General features: G+C 40.7%; 1 protein-coding gene across 1 annotated transcript in view; it reads right to left on the minus strand.

Moving 5' to 3' along the window:
* The window catches only part of FYCO1 (FYVE and coiled-coil domain containing 1), a 30134-nt gene extending 14984 nt beyond the window's left edge, over positions 1-15150 (minus strand). The window contains exons 1-11 of the mRNA XM_010007402.1: positions 14978-15150; positions 13354-13460; positions 12080-12205; positions 9899-10005; positions 8359-8502; positions 7619-7712; positions 4584-7214; positions 3477-3569; positions 2329-2447; positions 794-961; positions 219-368 (exon numbers count right to left, since the gene is read on the minus strand). Coding sequence (XP_010005704.1) covers positions 219-368; positions 794-961; positions 2329-2447; positions 3477-3569; positions 4584-7214; positions 7619-7712; positions 8359-8502; positions 9899-10005; positions 12080-12205; positions 13354-13460; positions 14978-15032 — 3794 coding nt within the window. The 5' untranslated portion in view covers positions 15033-15150. The remainder of the gene's footprint in view (positions 1-218; positions 369-793; positions 962-2328; positions 2448-3476; positions 3570-4583; positions 7215-7618; positions 7713-8358; positions 8503-9898; positions 10006-12079; positions 12206-13353; positions 13461-14977) is intronic.
* Positions 15151-15426: the final 276 nt, after the last annotated feature.

Raw genomic sequence — 15426 nt, forward strand, 5'->3', positions numbered from 1 at the left:
AACTGACAGACTCCCCAAGGCAGAGTTGCATTCAGGTATTTGTCTTAATACATGTCAAGGGACCTTTCATTAATGTCTCCTACACCCTCGTGATCTCATGTGTTCTTTCTACAATGATTTTGACCAACAAACTGTGAACATTAAGAAGTATTTCATCCATGTAAACGATCATACTGGACTTTTCTTCTGAAGAGCATAGCAGAGTTCAACAAACTGACCTGCAGTGGTGTCGGCGCACCATCCATGAGAACTCTCTCTGGCAGTCCAGGCAATGATTAACCTCTGTGTCCCCCTGCCACCTTTGCTCTGCACTAAGCTTCTGCTGGAACTCCAGAGCATCTGATTTTTGCCACAAAGCATCCTTATCTCTGCAGAGATATAGTTAAAAGGAAAACACACAGAGATTATCAGTGCTGGTTTAATGTTAACCAACCTCAATTTGAATGTTGGTGAAAGTGTCACAGTAAAAATTGCTTTGCTGTAATTTCTAAGAAGCTTTCAGAATTTTAGATCAAGAAACCAACCCAAAGCTCTTGGGAAGAGGGGGAGAGAAATACATGCCATATAGAGAACTACGTATTTTTGCAAAAGAGAGAGCAAATTATGGAGGAGATTATATTAGGTGTTATATTTTTGATTGCACTATGGAAATGCAAAATTACAACTGCTGATGAACTTGGCCATTACCTGTATCTTCAATTCAGGAATACAAGACTGAACCACCTAGACAGAAAATCCCTTAAATCCTAAACTAGGATTTTAATTTCTGCTTGCTGTTTAATTTGATACCAACCTGATAAGTTCTATCAAACGTTCTTCAAGGAACTGCTTTGTTCTTGTCAGGTCATCCAGTTCAGCAAATAACTTCTGGTCACTGCTATCTTTGTCTGCTGCCACCTTGCTGAGCTTCTCACTGTAATACAGTGCCTTCTCTTTTGCTTCATCAGCTTCCTTTTGGATCCTGATCAAATACAAAGGCAATTAAGAATTGTTTTTAGGTCACGTGCATTCAAGTCTTCCCCATGGAAGAAAGGGGTCCTCCACCCTGACAAACAGGTAGTTTCAGTGAAATTGTTCTCAGTATGCATATTTTTTAGAGCTAATCAGAATGTCTCCAGTTTTCTGCATCATTGAAAGTGCACACAGATCCATTATCTGGTGAACACAGTCAGCAACCAGCAATTTCTTGGATGCCCTACTTATAGTGAAGCTTATGATGGCTACCATGCTAGGAAGAAAAGTTATGCCCTTGGAAGCTAAAAGCATCAGCAGCTGCAAACTGAGCTACATGGGGAAAGTCCCATAGCCACAGGTTGCCCAGCATTTGCATCAGGTTGCACAGGAATGGGCCATTCAACACATACTCCTCCATGTTCACAGAAGGGAAGCAAACCAGTTTCTCACTATATTCTTTAAATACAAATAAAAAACTAAAGGTTAAGACAACCCAGTTCACTGCACAGTCAGTGGAAAGCAGTGTCCCCAGGAAGCTTCTAAGAACTTAAGTCTTGGCTTGACAAGATGGTAACTTCAGTACTGTGCATCCTAGCAATGGATCAAAAAGGCTACAGCAACACAACACGAAGGCCAGAGCTGGTATGAACTCATTCCACCAATTCAACTGAATGCAAATATTTTGATGAGTTAGATTTGCTACTGACAACCCTCAGCATAGATCAAGAATCATCTTTCCACAAAGGCAGAGGATATCAGCACAAAAATGTAAAAACACATAGGCTGTGGTTAACCCATTAGACTCTGTGTGAGCTCCTGAAGATCTGTTTTGGATGGCCAGATAATCTGCACCACACAGGCCCACACTACAGACCTTGGAAACATAGCACACGTGAGATACTTAAAACAGGCAAAGATATGCAGGATGTGGCCCCATTCAAATAATTCTTAATGATTTAATGGTGAGGAGAGAAAATAGAAACTGTCAAAAAGCACAAATTTTCCACCCCTTATGAAAAAAAAACAAAACCCCCAATACTGGTGTTTTAATTTGGGGACTAGCCTATAAGGTAAAAGGAGGTTATAAAATGTCTTTCAGTTTCATAAAGACAAACAATGAATTTATGTCCTCAGCTAAATGAACAGCACAATGAAACGTAAGCCTTGCATACATTTGTGCTGTGCAATTTACATATTTCTCATCTGAAGTGTCAATCTGATATTCCTCATCAGAGCTCATGCACTATTTGCCCTATATACACCCCATGGCATATACTGCTTCCAGAAAACCACAGCAATTTTCAACATGCTTTGATTATGGGCCCCTTGCTTGACTTACAATTAACACCTTGTGTAAAGAAGACAAACTCCCACCTTGCCAAGAGTTCTCTCAGAGATGTCACCTCCTCTTCTTTCTGCAGCCGAGCAGATTCTGATTCAGACAGGTGCTCTCTTGCTTCATCCAGCTTTCTAGACAAACTTGTGTTTGCAGCCTAGTAAAACAAGTTACTGTATTTCCTTACACATGAAAAACACACTTTACCAATCATTGGACAATTACCAAGTCTCCTAAATAATGCTTTAAAAGAATCAGTTAAACCAAACCACCAATTAAGATGCTGTTGTAGAAGCAAACACTAATTAGTTGTGTACTAGTGATTGATTATTTCTGTCATACTGAATAAGGCATAGACTCTAAAGTAGACAGTATTAAGCCTGTAATTCTTATTAATCCATGTCAGTTGAGCTTCTGCCTCCTTATCAAGGAAAATCTCTCAAAGATAATGGCAAACGTGTATGTCCTGAAAGTTTTTTCACCATCCAAAAGTTTTATAAAAAGTAAATTAAAAATTAGAAAAATGCTCCTTATTAAAGCTATGTGGAACATGAAGGACAATGGAAACAAAAACTTCTTTTACAGCTAGACTCTCCAGAGAAATCTGCCAAACTTGGGAATCCTCAGGGAACATATATAACTGCATCTAAAGGCTAGCAGGCAGGGCCAGGTTTAATAACTTTAACTTTCTTCTTTCTGGGTTCCTTACACCTCAGTGCAACCCTCCTAACTCATCTGTTGATAAATGCATTTTAAAAGACCTGTTTTTTTTTTTTTCTGGCTGGGTTATTTCACAGCAAGATTAATTCACTGGTCCAGTGCCACTTGCAGTCTGCAAACAATTGGATCCACACACGTGGCTGTGTGCACTGGGCAAGCAGGGTCTAAGACAGACACCATTTAAACCTGCACCCCCCTTTAAGAAGCATATGCATAACCTGGTCTTACACAAAACCTAACTTGCTTTCCAAGCAGCACAAATCCTAAATGCCACTGTGCTTTTCATACTCTCTGCTTCAGTGGCTAACTTTCAGCTGCCAAGTATTTTGTTTGCAGGACCTGTATTTATTCAAGGGCATTCCCAGACTCGCAGCCAGTCATCAGAAACGCTGCCTGCCTTCCCAATTAGAGCACTAATGCCTGATGACACAAACACCTCTGTCTTTTAATCAGACCAAGCACCTACCTGTAACTCTGTAATCTCTTCCTCAGCAGCACGCTGTTGTCGCTTCTGCTCCTCAAGTTGCTCTCTTACTTTCACACACTCTTCACTGACAGCCTAGCAGAGAGATTGAGTCAGGAGTTAGCATTCCTCTAGCAGCCACACCTTCATCCACCAAGTGCTCTGACTGCCATGTATGGGATAAATGCAGCACCACCGTCAGGCTCAAGAAAACCAGCTGAAGAGACACCCAAATCATGAATGCAAGGAAGCTCCCCTCTGTGGTGGCAGACTAGCTGTGTTTTACTGCTAATTGTTGTGGGCTATTACAGTTCTCAACAAAATGAGAGTCCAATGTTTTGGCTCAAAAGAGTGAGTTAGCCCAAATAATACCTGAGGTTTAAGAAACCTCTGTGGAAATGAAGCATAAAGCAACATTGCTGGATACCACCATTGGCATAAGCCTCTGATAACTGTCAGTCTTCAACATTATCTCAGAATGGCAAAACAAACACATGAGAATTTCCGGCCTGTAGGTGTGCTGTTTCACATACATAGGGCTGAGTCCTGTTTTTCTGAAAGCAGAACTTTTATCTTCTCAGCTGCCACCTTGAGCAGTTGAAAGCAGAAATACAGGAGGGAATTAACTGCAAAAGTATCTAGTCTCAGTCTAAGTTTGCTTTCATCAAAATCAGTTTTAAGGAGGAGCAGTGTAACAGATGTGGAGAACAGATCTTGCAATGTTTGTACCAAAAAATAATAAATAAATTAAAAAATCACAGCTGTGACCAGAGGGAAGTTACAGAAGATGCCACCTTCAGTCCCAACATAAGAAATCACCACACTCTCCATTGCTGGCTGGCTTTTCCATATCACATGGCTGCTCCACTGTGCTCGGATGGCCACACTATACATCTCCAAAAAACTCAGAAGAGTTTTTTTTACCTCAAATAGGCCTAGGTCATAAGTGTTGAGACATTTTCAGATTTCCAGGCTGAGGCTGGTTGCATGCTAGTCTCAGAGCCTGACCAACATAAACCTTAGGATTTCATGCAGTAATTGCTGCAGCAGGTGGTAAAGCAGGGGACAGCTTGCATAGGTTCCTCAGCTATAATAATCACATTAATTTACCTTGAATTTTGTCTGATAATTTAGAATCTCTGTGCTCATTTGAAATTTTACTGCAGACAGCTCTTCTTGGCTGGTCTCTTGGAAATTCTGTGATTGTTTCTTTACTGACTCCAGCTGCAATTGCAGACTTGGGACAGCTGCAGCACATATTTGAGCCTCCTCTAATTTCTCTTGCAGGCCTTTGTTCTCCTGTCTGAGATCAGAGATGTCAAGGTTCAGCTTCTCCTTTTGCGCTGCTGCCTGTTCCTCCAGTTCTTTGAGCCTTTCTGTGGCCTGGGCTAACTGCTCTTCTGCATCCACCTTTTCAGAGGTCAAGGCACAAATCTGAATACCAAGTTCAGCCATATCTGTGTTGGTCCTGTGGAGGAGATCTTTGTTTTCTTCATTTTCCATTCTAGCAGCTTCCAAGTACTGCTTGACCTTGGATAGCTCCTCTTTCAGGTTTAGCAAATTATTTTCCAGTTCAGCTTTTTGATGGGCTGCTGTCTCCTGTTCTTTTTTCAGCATTTCTTCTCTTTCTTTACATTGCACCAGTTCTTGCACATGGTTTCTGTTGAGTGACTCGATTTGCTCTTTCAGCTGCTGGACAAGAACTTTCTGCTCACTCAGGACAGTCTCTGTGACTGCCAGCTCACCTCTCATCTGCTCTCTCTCACCAGTGGTCTGCTGAAGCTTGATTCGCAGGTTGAGGACTTCTGCTTGCAGCCTGGACACTTCACCTCGGTTGACTTCCAACTGCTCTTCACTGATAGTCAGTCTGGAAGCCAGCTCTTTTGCCTCCTTCTCCAGAGAAGCTGCCTGCTGTAGTTGTTGTTTTTCCACCGAGTCTGCTTCTGATGTGAGGGATTCAATAAGTTTTGTCTGATGAAGGCATGTCTTTTCAACACTGAGCTTTTCTACCTCAAAAGTCTCTGCTTTTTTCCTGTATCTTTCAGCTTCCACTCTTAGTTGTTCACAAACACTCTCCATGCCTCGCAACTCTACTTCCTTCTCTCTGAGCTGTGACTGTAGACACTCATTGCTTTCCTTCAAGGTGCCTAGACTTTTTTCCACTAGCAAACTATGCTGTTTGGCACTCTTCAGCTGTCCTTCAAGTGAGGCACAAGACTCCTTGGTGGTCTCTTCTCTTCGCTTTAGTTCTTCATAGTCTGAGTGCAGAGCCTCTAGTTTCTCCTCCAGAATTTGGCTTTGCCTCCTGGCATTTTGCAAGTCTTCATTCAGCTGTTTGTTCTCACCCCGGAGCTTCTTCTCTTTTTCATCAACTGATACCAGGGCATCATCTATCTCACTCTGAAGCTGTTTCTCAGAGGCTCTCAGCCTGGCCACCTCAGCTTCCAGGGAAGCGTTAGAAGCTTCCAAACTTGTCAGCTTTCCTTCCATCTTCTTATTGGACTGCTGCAAATTTTCATTCTCTGCTTTCAGCTTCCTGCTCTTGTCACCCATTTCACTCACTTCAGAGTTTTGCTGCTCCATCTGCTCCTCCAGCTCCTTGACCTTCTGGCACAGATGTTCTTTCTCAGACAAGAGCTTCCGGTTTTGCTCCTCAAGGCTACACACAGTCTGACTCACCTTAGTTAAGCGACCTTCCTGTAGTTCAAGTTGCTCTGCTTGTGACTGGGCTTCCTGTTTCAGTGTTCCTTCCCTCCTACCATACTCCTCCTCAAGTTTCTCCTTTTCTTTCCTTGCTTCCTCAAGGTTTTTTTCCAATGACCCCACCTGAGCCAGCGACCCCATTCCCTGGCTCTGGAGCTCAGTCATCTCCTTTTCTTTCAGGGTCAGGGCCTTCTGAAGTGCATCCATTTCCTTTGCCATGGTTTCCAGGCTCCCAAGCAGCTTTTCACTCTCTTCTTTGGAGTCAGCAGTGAGGCGATTGTATCTGGACTGCAGTTCCTTCTGTGCCTCTTCTTTCAGGTGCAGCTCCTCCCTTGCTGCTTTCAGCTGAGACACATGTTCATCATTGAGTCTTTGCATATTTGCCTTTTCCTTTTCTGTCTCCTGAAGCTTCTCTAACAGTGCCTGTATCTGCAGGGCAGAGTCACAGTGGTCTGTGACTTGCCATCCCTTTTCCTCCAAGGCAGCATCAAATTTTTCAAGGAGGTTGAGGTTTTTCTGTTCTGTGGAACTCAGCTTGGCTTTGAGCTCATTGATGCCAAGATCCCTCATAGCAACCAAAGCCTTAGAGGCCTCCAACTCCTGATTCAATACCTGCAGTTCTGAGGTACAGTCTTCCTTGCTGTTCACCAGCTGCTCCAGCTTTGTTGAATATTCCTTCTGCTGCTCTGCTGCATTCAGTTCCAGTGACTGTAGGCACTTCTGCAGGTCATGAACAGTGCTCTGAGTGGAGTGTGAGACCTCACACTGCTTCTGTAACTCTGTGATAATTTTTGTCAGCCGGGAGTTCTCCTCGCTATAGTTATTGCTCTTCTCCTTTTCTACCTGTATTTGCTCTTTCTGAAGGCTAAGAGCTGCCTGGAGCTCCTGGTTTTCCATTTCCAGGTAGTGAATGCGATCCTGAAGCTCCCTCTGCTTCAGCTCAGCCTGGTCAAGTTCTACACGCATCTCTTCAAAGCCCTCAAGGTGTTCAGCATTTAACGAGTTATTTGCATCAGGGCTGGAGGGAAATTCTTGCGCCTAAATGAACAGAAAGGGAAAAAATATGAAGTGTAAGAGGTACTAAATACAGATTTGAATGGTGTGCTCAAATGGGAGCAAGCTCAGGTTCTTAACACACAGTGATACTGTATGTTGCATTCACAGCACTGCAAGATACCAACTTAAAGAAAATGTGGCTTGTTTTCACAAGAGATAAATGAAAATATACATATTTGCAGGCAGTCTTCTGAACAGATATATTTTTTCCTCCTCAAGATTTCCATGTTCAGTTCAATTAGCTACTGCAAACGTCCCCTTACTTTTAATTAAGAACTCTTCTTGTAGTTTACCATTATAAGAGTCATAATGACCATAGAACTGCAACTGTGCCATTAATTACAGATCTACCATGCCACATAAACATTTATTTGTAATTTGCTTACCTGCAAATAATTGCTCACTAAACTGCTCATGCTGGAACTGCGACTTGGGGGCTTCCATAAATATGCTGAGGATCCAAGTGATGACAGTGTCCTCCTGTTGGTCACACAGAGAAACAATATACAAGAGTAGTCTTAGCACATACATACATGTTTTTCTACTCTAACATGTAAGATTTATCTAGTTGTAACTACCATATACAAAAAGACATATATGCACCTGGTGTCTGGGCCAACGCTCACTGCAGCTGATGGAAAATCAAAATAGGGATATCAAAAGCACCTGTAAAATATTATGAGGTTGGTAGCTGTAACTTCCCTTATCCACAAGAAGCAATGTAGCTTTGCTCTAAGTTGTATTGCTGCGTGGTGGCAGCCGGTGGCTCAACCAGATGCTGGCAGGATGCAGCCCTAGTAAACTGATACAACAGACCTACTAGGTTTTCTTATTCCCTGCTTTGAGGTGAGATCAGGCCATGGTGACCACATTGTCTACTCTACCATTGCTGCAAGTGAACACTGCTTGGCTGTTCAGTCACTACACATCTCAGCTCTTAAAACAGGAGATAAGAACATTTCTTCATGTGTCTGTGAAGGTGAGATCAGCCTGGGATTTGGGCCTAAACTGCAGTTAGTGTAAGCACTCCATTACAGAGCATCAACTCTAATTTCTGGTTTACAACTGAAGGAAAAAAAGGCCAACTTGGTCATAGACTAATTATATGGACAAAGTGTATATTTACCTGGCAAATACTGGCCAAGCAGCATCTAAATCATAGCCTCTTGATGCCAAGTCAAACTGAACATCAGTGAGCTCATAGAGGTGACCCACAATGTCAGAACTCATTTTGGAATTCAGAAATGGACTTCTTGCATAGTACCAGTCACTTAAAAACAAACAAACAAACAAAACAAACAAACAAACAAGTCAGTAATACTCACTCATAACTTAAAAAGAAGAAGTAGTTTCACTTGAAAACACCCCCACAGTATCATTATTCACTTCCTCCCAGAAAAATGTTGATATGCTATTCTAAATGCCATCTGAAAACAAACAGACCCACCAACCAGTAAATCAGTGTCTCATCCCTTTGATGTGAATGAAATCACACAGCCTCAATGAGTTCCACAGAAATATCATTAAAGGAGGCCCTGCACAAAATATTTTTTGCTCTAGCACTTGGGCAAAACACTGGCAAGACAAAATACTTGCTATACACTGGATAATGACACAGTAAATACCTAAAGCACACACTTAATACATAAAAAATGAGGGACAAAAAGCAGGAATCTGAGTTAAACACACTGTGCAAATATTTGGCTTTTTCTAAAAGCCCTTCCAGGGCCTCCAATCAGCTACTTGACCAAGGCAAGCTGTTTCTCTACATAACAATCAAGGGATATAAGCAAATGCTTTCTGGGGTTTTGTGTAACACATTCAAATTAATCCTCCCTTATGATGACTCATAACTTAAAAAGAAGAAGTAGTTTCACTTGAAAACACCCCCACAGTATCATTATTCACTTCCTCCCAGAAAAATGTTGATATGCTATTCTAAATGCCATCTGAAAACAAACAGACCCACCAACCAGTAAATCAGTGTCTCATCCCTTTGATGTGAATGAAATCACACAGCCTCAATGAGTTCCACAGAAATATCATTAAAGGAGGCCCTGCACAAAATATTTTTTGCTCTAGCACTTGGGCAAAACACTGGCAAGACAAAATACTTGCTATACACTGGATAATGACACAGTAAATACCTAAAGCACACACTTAATACATCAAAAATGAGGGACAAAAAGCAGGAATCTGAGTTAAACACACTGTGCAAATATTTGGCTTTTTCTAAAAGCCCTTCCAGGGCCTCCAATCAGCTACTTGACCAAGGCAAGCTGTTTCTCTACATAACAATCAAGGGATATAAGCAAATGCTTTCTGGGGTTTTGTGTAACACATTCAAATTAATCCTCCCTTATGATGTACAGCACAGAAGATCAAACCCAGGAACTTCAATGCTTATAAAAATGTCACATTTGAAATGGACATATAGAAAAATCAGCACCACCCCTTGAGCTGTAACAACTTTCAATCTTTACCAGCCTAAGATAGGTATGAACAAGTGATCCAGGCCAAAAGGTCTATTATCCTTCCTATCCTATTACCAGCTCTCTAAGCCAACTGTTTGGAAGGGTTTAAATTTCTTTCAAAAGCTACTAGGTGATACTGCTTGATCACACTGAACAAACATTCATTCGTGAACAAAGTACTTTGCTATTCACCTGGTCACCTTCGTGTTCATAAAACATTGCTGCAAGGTGTCTGCAAGCCTTTGGTGAACCAGGGAGTAACGAAGAAATGCTCTTCCTTTTCCAAGAGATGTTCGTAGCTGGAAAGGAGAAACCACAAGAAAAGTCTAAATATCATTTGTAATCATGTAGAGACATGTCCAGAACAGTCTACACACTGACAGAAAGACCACCCACAACAAGCCATTAGTTGCAAAGGAAGCAGTTAAGAATTGCCACTGAGAAACACCTTTTCCCAACACTGTCACTGGATGGAATCTTTTTTGAGTGACCAGTTTGCATCTACAGCTGGCTGTTGTCTACTTTATATTATTATAAGAGGCATCACAGGACCAATGAATGATCTAACATACTGAGTACATGAGCATGGACTATACTAAGGACAATTCCCAACATAAAGCAAAATCTCAATGTGCCCAGCAAAGCCAGAAGTGATTACTTAGGTTACTTAGGACATATCTGGCCATAGCTGGAAGACACAGTCACAGAATACATTTAGGGCAGATCCAGTCATAGAATAAACATGTACACATAAAAAATATACAATCCCATGGACACAGTAACCCCAGATGACAAAGTTTCTTAATAATTTATTGTTAAGTTGATCAAAATCTAATTCTTACTTCAGACTAAGAGCAGCTGCATGACTGAAATAATGGATCTTTTTATTAAGACAGCTGTTAAATCAACATAGAGGAAGATCACAAAACTCAGCACCAAATACTTGTTACAGCTACTGACTTGGGTAATTGAAGCTTTGTTTTGTCTTCTATATCTGAGCTATTTGTTTTCCTGCAAAATAATGAAACACTTAACAGTAGTGTTTCATTTCTCTTTTCCACTAAATCAGTAATCAATTTAAGAATGAAAAATGAAAGTGATGAAAATAATTTCTCGCAGTCACCGACACTCCTAACCAAACTGCTCATTCAACCAACAAATCAATTATATTAATGATTTTAAACTGGAGGCCAAGGAAAATACTAGAGGGGCCAAGGCAAAAGTTAGTAGGTTACTGTAAATTTTGCTGGCTAAGGTACAACATATGGCCCCAGCACTGTGCAACTTGTGGCTGTACAGACTTGGAAAGATGTGTATTCTGTATAATCACCTTTTGAAAGGAAAATGCCCAGAACTCACTGCTCACCCAGTGTCACCAAGGTCAAGGCTCTGATTAACAGCTGAGCAATTTCCAGGATATCTATTTTGGTTGGTAGGGTACATAAGAGACTGCCTCTGCCAGAGTATCATGGCTCTCTTTCAGATGGCTCAAGACAATGTTATCTAAAGCTGCTGTGGAGAAATTTCTAAGAGAATAGGGAAATCTGCTGTAAATAGTAACTTGATAATACAAGTTAGCACTGCTCACAGACAAGAAAACTGAGCATTGGGACAATGCTGGCTGGTACCACCACACCACTGCTTCCTTTACCCACAAGGGAAGGCCTTCTTCAAAAGATTCTAAAGACTCAGAAAGGGTCAGAACAGAAAGCTTCTCACAGCACCTACTTCACCCACTCATTAAGCTGAAGACATAACATGGCTGTTACAAGATTAAATTTTTATTACTCTAAGTAATAAATAGAAAGTTTTTTGTCCTGATCATGACAGCTTACCAGAGGGAACAATGGCAACCATCCCAAGCCACTACATCATGCTATTTGACATGAAGGAACTAAGATGGGACAGAAGATGAAATGCTGCTCTCAGTCTACTGCTCCTCAACTCTACTGATTAGTTGAAAAAGTCTTAACATACCTCCAACATAGTGAATCTTTTGGACTTGATGATCTCCAGAGGTCCCTTCCAACCCCTACCATTCTACAATTCTATGATTTTAAGTCCTGTCTTAAGCTGTGCTAAAGATGGCAGGCTCTACCCTTAACTTAAGTTTCATTCCTTTCTAGGGAAAATGGCAGTAAGTTTAGGAAAAGGCAGGGCACAGCCAGAAACAAAAGGACCACTCACTTGTGCAAGTGGTCCTCAAAATAAGAGTCGGGCTATCTAGCCCTATATAATTCAGTGTCCTAGTAAAAAGAGTAACCCTGAATGCTTATATTATACATGAGAATTAAAAAGAAATAATCCCCAACTCTCTGAAAAGACATACCAAAACATAAGCCACATATTATGAAGCTTAACTGATACACTTACTTCTGTAATAGACTTGACAAAGCGGATTCCATCATTAGCTCCTTTGACTTTTGCAAGACAGTCGCAGAAATAATCCCAGTAGTCTTTTCTGTTCCCTAGCAACGTGTTTTTTTCTTTCAGGTCAAACTTAAACAAGGAAAACAAAAAACAATGAGCAAAACTTCAACATAAATATACTTACATACAGCTGGAATTCTGTTCCTCTCCCAGCAACATGTGCATTCATGACTCCTCTTAGTTCTAGTCAATGTATTCACAATGGAAAGAGACATTGTACTGCACAGATGAAGTCCAGCAGTTACAAAAGCTGCTTTACAGACAGTAACAGATAATAATGTCTGGATCTAGTTAAAATACAGATAGCTATTCAAAACTGCTGAAACAAAGACTGGCAGCAGACTCAGCAGCTGTTCAAGAGCAAGGAACCAGTTGCTGAGAGACCTGCAATCAAGTGTGGCCATAGCACACATACATACCAGGAAAACCTGCTCTAGCTACATCATGTTCAGCAATGCAGTGAGAGTATGGACTGCAGCCTGGACCACTCAAATCCAAAAGGATTCTTTGGCTTCTGCTGCAGCGTCTGCAACCCCATTAAAGTTCTCTTGCCTAGATTAAGGCTGGTTTAACATGTCTTTTGTGCAAACAGTGACATGATTACAGTATGTGTAGACACAAGGCTATGCAAACCGAATTTCAGTTTCCCCAGAAGTGTCCCCTTTTAATTAAACTTAGAGGATGACCAAAAAGTAGTATTCCAGATTAAAAATCAGCCTTTTATGTTGAGCGTTCCATACATCAAAAATGACCTTCCAAAGAGAAACTGCTATAAAATCTGTAAATTAATCACAACCCCATAATAACACCATGAACAGCTCAGTAGTATTTATTTTGCATTAAAACCTTGTCAAGATTGTACTGCTAGCTTTTCCAAAATAACTGAGCAGAATATAACTTTAAAATCAAGCTTTCAGATCTTATTGATCTTTCAGATCAATAGATAATCTTTAAGGTCTCTTCCAATCCTAACCATTCTGTGATAAAAGCCTTAAGATTCTTCAATTAAACTGCCAGCATAGCCTTTTGATTACAATTATTTACTTTTACTTGAATAAGTACAATAAGAACCACGCATTTCAGTCCACTCACTAAAAAAAAAAAAGACTCAACTGGATAGCTATGATCATTTGAGTTAAACCCCACAGAAAAGGCAGTAAGAGAAAAAAAGGCCTAGCTTTGATGGTAGATTACATATAAAACATGTAACTTTTTACCTGTAGAAGATACTCAAGCTTGTAGGAGAATTTTTGCAAGTTGCCACTGTCATCTGTGATCGGTTCTCCTCCTTCTTTAAATTCTTTACTTAATTCAGTCACAGCATCTTTAAAACAAGACACCAAAATGGTTAAGTAATGCTAGAGGTATATAGTACTGAAGCCATAAACAACTAAATAAATGTTTTTTTCTGCGTGGACATTATGCATGTGTATTCAGCTTATTTTAGTTCAACTCTCTTAACAACAGTGCAAAAGCTTATTGATATGCCTGCAATTTAACACCACCTATTCAAAAAATAGAGCCAAAATTATGTATATAGATGACTACTTCTTAAAAAGAGCAAAACTTTCTTCTGTTACTTAGCAAAAACTGCTAACAGACAATTTCTAACTGGTAATTCAGCAGAGGAAAGAGAAATAACTTTTTGCTGCCTCATGTGCATATTAAGGTATTGCCACAGGACAAACAGAATTCTGATTAGAAAGGACAAAGCATGTAATCTGCTAAAGGGGATCAGTAACACGAGAACAGTCGTTCAGTCAGCACATTTATCTTCTCCATGCTTTATTCAGGAAGGTTCAGCTTGTGCTGGTTACAAAACACAAATGGGAAAAATAATTAACATAAAAATAAGCATATAGCAACTCCTTTCCCTTTAGAGGAATACCTTTAGAGGGTGAGGAAAACTCAAGACAAAGCAAACTCTGCTGTTTTCCTGAACACTCTGGCCCCAAAAGTTTGTACTCCTCAGCATCAGAAATTACTCATTTTGAGCTTCCTTTCCACTTAGTTTTGTACTTTCTTCAAGTGCCTGAGTGAGGCTTAGCTCCCAGTCTCACTTGATTCCCTTTGCAAATTAAAATATCTTCTCATTAGCAGGCATGTACTTTTTATGTTCCAGGAAGACCGAGATTCTCAGCTCTGGTGCATGTCAGACCTATATTTAATAAAAACTAAAAGGAAAAATACCTGGATCTTGGTATAAGCAACTGACTAGGACAGACACACAGCAGGAAAACAGTTACAAATCTGCTGTCAATTTTGCCTGCAATAGGGCTGTGAAAAACTAGATTGGCTACAGCTAGTGGAGGACAAGTCAGGTGCACAGAAAGCACGTTCCACTGCACCAAGAACAGCAGATCCAATTTCCCAGCACTCTTCCTCATTCCCAGTTTGGTTTGACCTTCTTTTTCCTTCATACATTAGCAGCAACTCCACACCACCTTCCCATTGAAGGAGGATCTAAAAGTCAGGTCTCTCCTTATCTCACATGAAGTTGTAACAGCATAGCTCTATTCACAGCCACAAAGTCCTAGCTCACCCTGTGCATCCTACAGACACTTTTTTTTTTTTCAAATTGTAAAACTTATTTCTTATCTGGCATGTCTCTCTTTGCATAATGTCAGAATTCAGGATCCTGCAGTCAGTGCAGCACACCTCTCACCAAAAAAAAATAAATCAGTCACATCCCTTACTGAGCACACCACACACCTTGAACTACGTTGCTACATTTGCTGCACAAAAATCTTACACAACTGAGAACACAACTACTCTTTGTTATGTCAAACATGAAGGATGCAGTCCAGCCTACAGAAGGAATGTGTCAGCATGGCACTGTACCTTGCAAGTCTCTGACAATCCGCTGCAGCTGGCTCTCGCCACTAGTCGCTGCCATCTTGAAAACCCAAGGAGCTCCCCTTCTGGGCTGTTAACCTTTTCACCCATCTAGATAAAACCAGCAGAACCTGTATCCTTGATGACCATTGGGCTGATGATTATTCTTCTCTTTGACACTTGTAATTCTGTAAAAGTAAAACATAAAATTAGAGTCTTTATCATCTCAAATGATCAGATGAGAGGTGCTTTAGCATTCTAGATCCTGTTGAGTAAAGAATTCCGGAAGGCAAACTCTTTTCCAGCAACCTCCTTTGTATCTCCTTCTAGATGTCACTTTCCATTTCAGTTATTTCTTCAGTTATATCTTTCAAAACCACTGAGCAAACCTCAGAGAGCAATTTTCTATTACTAGTTACAACACAGTGAATCTTACAGCCCAGCTCAGGCTGGCA

This window comes from Chaetura pelagica, unplaced genomic scaffold, assembly GCF_000747805.2.
Source record: "Chaetura pelagica isolate M959 unplaced genomic scaffold, ChaPel_1.0 scaffold481, whole genome shotgun sequence".
Taxonomy (NCBI): domain Eukaryota; kingdom Metazoa; phylum Chordata; class Aves; order Apodiformes; family Apodidae; genus Chaetura; species Chaetura pelagica.